Consider the following 10,145-nt stretch of genomic DNA (forward strand, 5'->3'; position numbering starts at 1 on the left):
TTCTAATTTCATTCTTTTACATGTAGCTGTCTAGTTTTCCCAGCACCACTTATTGAAGAGGCTGTCTTTTCTCCATTGTATATTCTTGCCTCCTTTATCAAAGATAAGGTGACCATATGTGTGTGGGTGTATATCTGGGCTTTCTATCCTGTTCCATTGATCTATATTTCTGTTTTTGTGCCAATACCATACTCTTGATTACTGTAGCTTTGTAGTATAGTCTGAAGTCAGGGATCCTGATTCCTCCAGCTCTGTTTTTCTTTCTCAAGATTGCTTTTGGTCTTCGGGGTCTTTTGTGTTTTCATACAAATTGTAAAAAATTTTTGTTCTAGTTCTGTGAAAAATGCCATTGCTAATTATTTGATAGGGATCACATTGAATCTGTAGGTTTTGGGTAGTATAGTCATGGTATATCTCTCCATCTGTTTGTATTGTCTTTGATTTCTTTCATCGTAGACACTGTGTTCTTACTGCAGACTATGTACGCCTCCAGTATAGCTCATTTCACAGTGTAGTATCATTTCATGTTTGTGCCTATTTATGATGAAAATATGAACAATAATGGATTTTTTTTTAACCCATGTATCCCTAGCATATAGAAGAATCCCTAAAATGCTTGTTGACTTAATGAGCAATTTACACAGAGGTAATAAAACTAGCAAAGAAAACCATTCTGCCTTCCTAGCAAACAAAGAACTGTAGTCTTTTACTGTCTAATTTTCACTATTATAATATTAGCAAATCTTAACATATACCACTTTGTTGACAAAGTTAAAATAAAACTCTGGTGTTGGTCATGTTTTTAATTGATATAACCCTTTTGGAAAAGTTTGACAATATTTACAGTCTACAACTGAAAAATTATTTCAAGTGGTGATTGCAAAGACAAGATAAAGAATAAAGTCAGTTGCAGAGTTGCACATACATTGTGACTGAAAAGGCTAAGGAACTAGATATTACAATAGTAACAGTGATTTTATGTTGTTGGAACTGTGGGTGGTTTTCCCACCTTTGAAAGTATTTTGTGTAATGTGGTTGTATTTTATGATTTAAAATGTATACAGCTTACACCAGTATTTAGATTTTTATAAAAATGCAATCCTGAATCAGAACTCTAATTTAAGAGCACTTGAACAGTTTTGAGTAATTTTTTTTGTCTTAATAGTGGCTTCACAATGTCAGGTTAAGAGGGAAGGGGGATTGGTAGTTAAAAGTTGCTGGTAAGATAGGGGGTGTGTGGCCAGCATAGAATGTTGATCATTTAAGTAAGGTTTCAAGATTGACTCATGCAGCAGTTTTTCTTTTCCAAATCGTAATTGTAAATTTTCCATTTTAAATGTAATTTTTGTTTTTGTTTTAAAGGTATCAATTTTTAGAAGAAGCTTTTCAAAACCAGAAAGGTGCAATTGAGAATCTACTGGCTAAGCTTCTTGAGAAGAAGAATTATGTTCATTTTGCAGCTACTCAGGTGCAGAATAGGTAAGTGTGTTTCCTTAAAACTATAATTTCAGTTTAAGGATTATTAAACACGATGGGTCCAGTTTAAATTTGTTTTCCTTCTGTATTATATTAAGCATATATAGAAAACATTGTTTTGGAGGGGTAAATGATATGTTTGAGTTTGGATTATGATAATTGTTAATTAAAGAGAATTTAATTGCTTCAAATTTTGAATACTCTTTTAGGATACATCTTTGACTATTTTATAATAAATATGACTCTAGTCTTTGTCAGCCTAAGTTAAATGTAGAAAAACCAATTAATGTGTAGAGAGTTGAATTATAAAATTTTAACTTGAGACTGTGTGGAAGACAGGAGAGAGTATGAACAGTGGTGGACAAATTAATTTTCCATCTGTAAAACAAGCATTAAAAACAGTACTTATCTTAGTGGTATTATTATGAGAACACAGTTTTTGGCATATAGTAAACCCTCAAATTATAGCTGTTGTTATTTTTATCAATAACACTATCAGTTTTTTAAAATCCTATTTTTGTTCGTTTCTGAATAAACTAAATTTATTGATAAAGCAAGGGGGACTGGGACTTCCCTGGCTGTCCAGTGGTTAAGACTCCATGCTTCCACTGCAGGGGGCACGGGTTCGGTCCCTGGTCGGGGAACTAAGATCCTGCATGTCGCAAAGTGGGACTAAGTTCCATAGTGAGTAGGTTAAGAAGATTAGGACTCTTAAAGGAGTCCTTAAAGACAAACACTTGGAGCTGGCATAATTAAAACCCATATGTTCCTAGAGGTATGAATAGGGTTGATATGTGTTTATTCTTCAGATTCACAAATATTGAGACTGCTAGAATATTAAAATTAATTTATGATGATTTTAAGTGACACATAGTAAATACTCAAAAAGTATTGAAGATGAATGAATGAATAGTACATTGTATATTATTGATACATTATAAAATAGTACATTAGATATTAGTAAGAATTTATAACTTCCATCTTAAAAAGTGATACCAAAGGAAAATAAAGGCTCCTCAGAGGTTGTAGATAATATGTAAATATGTAGATATACATAGTCATGGTTAGTTCTCGTGGATATGTCAGGATGTTTTTTATATTGCTGATATATTGTAGATGATATTGGAGAAGATAACTGTCTTCTCATAAATTACAGATGGATGTCCTTTCCAGAGAAAGGATATTGAGATAATTCATACATCAATCCCATATTTTTATACATATATTTTGTACATGTGTTCCTGAATCTGTGTAAAGAAGTGAAGTCTACAAGATTGCGAAGGGCTGGGGAGATTGTTTCATCTCCAGAAAGCTTAAAAAAAAAAGTATTAAAGTAATAAAATGTCTATACTTCTCCTGTTAGATTCTTTGATGACCTTTCTCCATTTTTTAATGTACGTTCATTTTTTTTGCTGCCTTCACAATTGAACATATATTATACATGTTTAAATCCACGGGAATTTGCTTTCAGCATGCTTAATGGTTTCAACCTTTGGCTGAATCGTTTTAAGGTCATGTGTTCTTACCACTAGTGATCAGCATTCTCATTTTTAAAAATGTCTTCCACTCATTTTAATAAGGACAAAATTGAATAAAATTTTTAAATCAGTGCCTGAAGTACAAAGGAGGGAAAACTACATTTTTGACCCGGTGTATTCAAGTTATTCAAATTTGAATTTGGTAAATGAAAGGCAGTTTTAGCAGTTGAAAGTGTCAGTTATAGTTTGTACAGAAGTAGAATGTATAAAAGTTTAAGGTTACCATCTTATGATTGTTTGTTAACATTTTATGTATTTATATTAATACAATTCTTCTCTTCCTATTTTATAAATAGCAAGGTATTGGCTATTTCATATTTACAACCAAAACTTTCATAACTACATGGGAGCTTATACCTGTTTCTAAAACATCTAACAGCTGTTTTTAAAAGAGGAATGAAAATGTTTTATTCCCTTAACCGTATACAGTAGGAAATCATTTTGAGAAGAACCTATGGAAGGGGTGTGTCTGAATTCACATTTGAAGTAGTTTTAGTGAAACTAAATGCGTCTAAGCTTCCTCTTGTTTCAAAAGATAATAGTAGTATTGGTTGCAACATTTTTTTTTGCACATTGGTTCTGTTTAATCTTAATGCTTCTCAAGAGCAATGTGCCATATTTGACACTAACCAGCAATCACTGATGTCAGTTGTTTGTGTATCACATACACGTCATAGAAACTAAAGGAGATTGCCATCTAGATTAATAAACTGTCCTTTATGAACTTAATTTAAAATTAATAAATATTTAATCCATTCTTTGTCTACATACATAACTTCTTTGGACCAAATTGAGTGGTCAGGTCTGCCAAAACATAAGTTGTACATTTGACAAAGGTTTAATTTTAGTTACTCGGTTAAGTGCCCAGTTGGATGAATTTCTGTAACAGTTGGTAATTCAGAGACATAGGATAAGTCTATAATCTAATGATGCATTTCTCTTATTCAGGATAAAAGAAGTAAATGAGACTAACAAACGAGTAGAACAGGAAATTAAAGTGGCCATTTTCACCCTTATCAATGAAATTAATAAGAAAGGAAAATCTCTGTTACAGCAGCTAGAGGTATGGTTCAAAGCCAAAATAAAACAAAAACTTCTTCTCTTGCTCTTTAGCTGTTTTTAATGTTTATTGAAAGCTCTTGTAGATTGGTTGGGGGTGGGTATGAAAGTAAAGTCAATTAAAAAAATTTTTTTGTGTGTTTTTTGTTGGAAAATAGTCCTTTTTCAAGTTAGTTACTTTGCAGCCCAGTTTAACACTTTAGATGTATCAGTTAGGAGATAGTGTTCTCTTAGGAATGAAAGAATTATTACTAAAATATGATATAAATGAAGACAAAGCTGACCTTGCCACATTCCCTCTTCTCCTCCCCACAAGATAGGTCCTCAATTTAACTTTTACATATGAATGTATATTGGGAGTCTTACTCATGTGTGTTCTTCACTTTATTTTTAAAATGTTCCATAGTTTTGCTAAAAATGCTGCTCATTTTGAAACTTTAAATTTACTCATAATTTTGTTATATTAGGTCTTTGTGTTGTATATTGAGAGTAATATGTGAATGTAAATTTCTAGATGAGAATCTAGTCAGTTTGAAATCTAAATTAAGTTTTAATCAAAGACTACTGACCATAGTTGGCTGGTTCTCAAAATTTTGTGCTTTTAAGCTGGCTTAGATGATACGGGGTTATGTTTAAAGCACCATTCAATAGTAACAATTTAAATTACATGAATATTTGATTATTTAACTTTTAATTACTATTAACCTCAAATTTTTCATAGTAAATTTTTTTTTCTGTTCCATTCCTTCATAGAAAATTGTTGAAATACTAGACACAGTTACATATAAATAAAATAAATGTCAACAGAGAATTATTTCTGAATTTCTGTCTTTTGAAATACATCTTGCCATTGAGACACAATTGTGAAATTAAAAGTACTCTCACACATATTGTTAAATTTTGAGGTCTCTTGCGACTGTTGTATATCCAGCCGAGTTGCAGTTAACCCTAATAATAGATTTTTGTTTTCAGAAGGACCTTGTAAGTGGAGAGCATGAGCAAGCAATTATTTTTGATACCTTTTAACTTACAGTAAATACATTTTAATTATAAGTCTAAAGTAATGTTCTAAAACCATTTCAAGAACTTTTGAATTAAAAGATGCCTCTTAATGCTAAAATATACACAAATACCTACTGATAAATCTGCCACATATTTCTTAACATGCTAATGATTTAAGCAGTAGATGTTTTCTAGTGCACTGAGTTTCTAAACTTTGTAAGATAGAGGTTTTCCTATAAGCTTTATAAAAGGGATGATTTCCAGGGAAGTTGTAAATGAAACTTCTGTCATTTGAATATTTTTATCCATTGATTTACATTATAAAATGAGTAACTTATTTCCTTAGGGAAAAAATTGTTCAGTAAACCCAATTGAGTCATTTTTGTAAGAAAGTGGTTAAGAACGAAGAGGCAAGTTGTTCAGTATGCTGAATGTCAAAGGACATAGGACGTCACCTGTCCCTTCTGAGAATTTTTGTTCCCAGAAGCAGTTTATTTTTCCTTTGCAACACTTTCCTCAAATTGGTCTTTCCTTCCACCCTCACTTACTCCCTTGTTCTTTATGAACTTTTGTCATATAAGAAGCTTTCCTAGCTCTACTCTTAGAGCTCTGGAATTCATCTTTCTCCTTTTGTCTTAAATGTTGAAAATAAGAGATTTTAACCTCAGCCTCATGCCATGCACCACGAAATTTTCTTTGGCCTGAGAAATGTGTTAAGATAATATAAAATTATTTCTAAAGGTCAGCTCATATATCATAGGCTCTATATATTAGATTAGCCTAGTAGATATTATTTTTAACAAAGGCTCTTCATCTTCTGAAGGAAAGGGGAGATATCACTAACATTAATTTCTGTATGTGGAATGTCTATTTTGGACTATAGAACTAAGTTTTGGTCCCACTTTTGTTAGTGACTTTTTCCTTGATCATAGACTCATTAAATAATGAGGAGCTTATTAAGTTATCCCATTTTTAAAAAGAAATACAGGTATTGTGTTCACTTGTAATAGAAATTATGAGTTGATTTTTTTATACAGAATTCTTCAGTGAACCTCTTGTTCTGTTTCAGAATGTTACAAAAGAAAGACAGATGAAGTTACTACAGCAACAGAACGACATCACAGGCCTTTCCCGGCAGGTGAAGCATGTTATGAACTTTACAAACTGGGCAATTGCTAGTGGTAGCAGCACGGCACTACTGTACAGCAAGCGACTGGTGAGACACATAGTATCTTATTTTTCTTTAAATTGACTTTATTAAGATATTATTTACATTCAGTGAACTGCACCTGTTTAAAGTATAGATTTTGAATTTTAGTAAAAGTTGTCACCATCACCTCAAAATACAGAAAATTTCCGTCACCCACAAAAGTTTTCTTATTTTTCCTCTATCCCTGGCCTTAGGCAACCATTAGTCTGATTTCTCTCGTTTTCTAGAATTTCATATAAATGGAATCATACAGTAAGTCTTGAGTCAATTATAGGTTTTGGAGATACCTAGTAGTATAATGTAGTTTATCACCAGAAATGGCAGAAATTCAAGCATGTTCCTTCAATTGCTAATATCGTTTTTTAAACACTGATACTGTCTCATCTGAGATGGACAGTGTGGGGCTACATGAGCTTTCATGTCTTTATCTTGTATGTTTTCTCAAGTGATATTTAATTTTAAGACTAATACAAATTTTTTCCCTTTTAGATTACTTTTCAATTGCGCCATATTTTGAAAGCACGGTGTGATCCTGTCCCTGCTGCTAATGGAGCAATACGTTTCCACTGTGATCCCACCTTCTGGGCAAAGAACGTAGTCAATTTAGGTGAGAAATAATTCGTTTTATGGCTATAACTTGGAACACTGAATTAGGAGGAGAAAGCATCTACAACAAATTTTAGATACTTAAAGTTTTTAAACTTCATTCTAACATGTAAACTTTTTGGAAAATATGTTCTTCATTGGAAACTTACTTCAGCTATGTTCATTACATCTTTAAGAATGTTGAGGGTCTCCTCTGTTTTGTTTTTTAAATTATGTATCATTTCTAACTTTTTCCCCACATCTTTTAAAATTGATATTGACTGCTTCATATCAGAAACTTACCAAATGGGTCTTTAGTTTTTGGAAGAATTTCTTACATGCTTAGTAGCTTATGTATTAATTGTACAAAATTGCCCACTTGAGGAGGACCTCCATCCAGTATGCTGATTTGTCCGAATGCCATGTTCTGAGGAATGTTTGAAAGATAAGAGTAGCTCTTTTCACATGGAAGACAAATGGACTTTGCTTTTGTCACTCCACGGTGTGGAGTAGGTGTGGCCTTAGGTGAAAGTTACAGATAGACGTACAAAACCAGCTCAACTTAAAGTAAAACAAAACCACCCAAAACTAACCAACAATTAGAGCTGTCTACAGATTGATTAAACTCATTTTCAGAATAGTCAAGTCCTCACCATTGGAAGCTGTAAAAGCAGAGGTGGGTGGCCTTTTGTAAAAAAAAAAAAATGTAATCTTTGTGTATATTTGTTTGGCTATACCTTTAGATCAGGCATCGGCAAACTATTTTTGAGTGACGTGGTACCTATGTTTGGTTTTTACATTTTAAAGCGTTGTAAAAGCAAACAAGTAAAAAACCAAGAGTATACAACAGATTTTATGTGGCCTGCAAAGCCTAAAGTATCTGGCTTATTACAGGAAAAAGGTTTGCCAACTCTACCTTAGAGCAAACCTTACTAAAATTTGCCTTCTATTCCTAGAAAGTACCTGGCTCTGTAAAAAGGAAGGAGAATTTGTCATCTCCAAGGGTATAAATAGTTTAAAACATTCAACATTTCCACAGAAGACAGTTTTGTAGCAATATAGTACTCTGCCCTGCACATTTTGACAGTCCAAAGGCAGGTAGAATCAGTATTAGCAATCTTGAGTATCCTTGAATCTTCTCAGGCTAGAAATGATTTAGACTGCCTAGATGGGCCTCCTCTAATACTATCTCTTTCAGCTCTTTAATTTTCTGTACATCTGTGTCAAAAATAAGGGCAGATAATATATTATTCTGAGTAATCAAAAGTCAGTTAATTGGCTTTGGACTATATTAGGTTTCTGATCTTCATCATCTTTAAACCTAGCTCCCATCCCTGCTGTGCTGTTGGAAACTTTGAGTGGTGATAGTTGTCAGAGGAAAGAGGAAAATATAATGATTAACCCACAAAGTAGATGTTAGTTAATTACATGCATATTATTCTCATTTTTTAAATCCTTCAGGTAATCTAGTAATAGAGAGTAAACCAGCTCCTGGTTATACTCCTAATGTTGTAGTTGGGCAAGTTCCGCCAGGGACAAACCACATTAGTAAAACCCCTGGACAGATTAACTTAGCACAGCTTCGACTCCAGCACATGCAACAACAAGTGTATGCACAGAAACATCAGCAGTTGCAACAGATGAGGATGCAGCAGCCACCTGCACCTGTACCAACAACAACAGCAACAACACAGCAGCACCCTAGACAAGCAACCCCTCAGATGTTACAACAACAGGCGAGTATTATTATATTACTGCACTATTGATATAAATTATGAAGACCTTGAGACTACACTCTGTCCTATATAGATGAGTTACACATTTCAAAGTTACTGATGGGGACAGAGCTCAAAGGTCAGTTTAAACATTTGCCTTGGGTATGGCAGGGATGTGGGGGAGGTGTGAGGAAGGACAAGAAGTAAATACGATGGGAAACAAAATTAACTCACTAGTACTGTGGAGGTATACACGTTTTTATCCCTGTATACTAGATCTTTTTTGTTTTAACATGTGGTTTTGGGCCAAAGAGCCATGTTGTTTCCTCCTAAGATCTGACACGTTCTTTAGGCTTTTGTTCAAATCATTCCCATCCCTGTATCTTTCCTGCTCTCTCCCATCCAAATCAAAACTATTAATCCAGGGTTGATTAAGTTAATGCTGATAGACTTTAAAACACACATATATTGAGAGAAGGAGATTGGGGCAAGAGATGAAGAAAATAAATGACTTACACTTTTTACTTTATGCCCTTCGATCCTGACAAAATTATTCTTATCATAACGTTTTATAATTGAAAGATAAATTTATAAATATTATTATATAAATGCAATTTCTGCCTTTTGCAGCCTCCAAGATTGATCAGTGTGCAAGCAATGCAAAGAGGCAACATGAACTGTGGAGCTTTCCAAGCCCATCAGATGAGATTGGCTCAGAATGCTGCCCGAATACCAGGGATACCCAGGCACAGTGGCCCTCAGTATTCCATGATGCAGCCACACCTCCAAAGACAAGTATGCCTAGAGTTCCATTTGTAAGAATCATATAATTTTAAAACTAAAAGACAACAGTTTTCTTAATCAGTTGTGGGGTGGAGGGAGGGGTGGTCATTGATACGTTTGAGAATTTGATTAATGCTGTGTATCTTCTTGTCCCAGAAAAATACACATAAAATATTTATTAAATTTCTTTTTCACATCTTTATTGGATAATTGTTTTACAAGGTTGTGTTACTTTCTGCTGTACAACACAGTGAATCAGCTATATGTATACATATATCTCCATATCCCGTCCTCTTGAGCCTCCCTCCCACCCTCCCTACCCCACCCCTCTAGGTGGTCACAAAGCACTGAGCTGATCTCCCTGTGCTATGCGGCTGCTTCCCACTAGCCATCCATTTTGCATTTGGTGGTGTATATATGTCATTGCTACTCTCACTTCATCCCAGCTTCCCCCCGCCAACCCTGCCGTGTCCTCAAGTCCATTCTCTATATCTGCATCTTTATTCCTGCCCTGCCACTGGGTTCGTCAGTACCATTTTTTTTAGATTCCATATGTATGCGTTAGCATATGCTATTTGTTTTTCTCTTTCTGACTTACTTCACTCTGTACAACAGACTCATAGAGACTTCATCCACCTCACTACAAATAACTCAATTTCTTTCCTTTTTATGTCTGAGTACTATTCCATTGTATGTGTGTGCCACATCTTCTTTATCTATTCATCTGTCGATGGACATTTAGGTTGCTTCCATGTCCTGGCTATTGTAAATAGTGCT

The 10,145-nt window shown here is 34.0% G+C and overlaps 1 protein-coding gene across 5 annotated transcripts in view; it reads left to right on the forward strand.

Moving 5' to 3' along the window:
• TRIM33 (tripartite motif containing 33) overlaps positions 1-10,145 on the forward strand; it is a 158,889-nt gene that overhangs the window by 117,704 nt on the left and 31,040 nt on the right. For all 5 annotated transcript variants that reach the window (XM_028488975.2, XM_028488977.2, XM_028488976.2 and 2 more), the window contains exons 5-10: positions 1,363-1,479; positions 3,963-4,077; positions 6,145-6,291; positions 6,775-6,892; positions 8,332-8,606; positions 9,216-9,380. In XM_028488975.2, the coding sequence (XP_028344776.1) occupies positions 1,363-1,479; positions 3,963-4,077; positions 6,145-6,291; positions 6,775-6,892; positions 8,332-8,606; positions 9,216-9,380 (937 nt within the window). The remainder of the gene's footprint in view (positions 1-1,362; positions 1,480-3,962; positions 4,078-6,144; positions 6,292-6,774; positions 6,893-8,331; positions 8,607-9,215; positions 9,381-10,145) is intronic.

This window comes from Physeter macrocephalus, chromosome 4 (assembly GCF_002837175.3).
Source record: "Physeter macrocephalus isolate SW-GA chromosome 4, ASM283717v5, whole genome shotgun sequence".
Lineage (NCBI taxonomy): Eukaryota > Metazoa > Chordata > Mammalia > Artiodactyla > Physeteridae > Physeter > Physeter macrocephalus.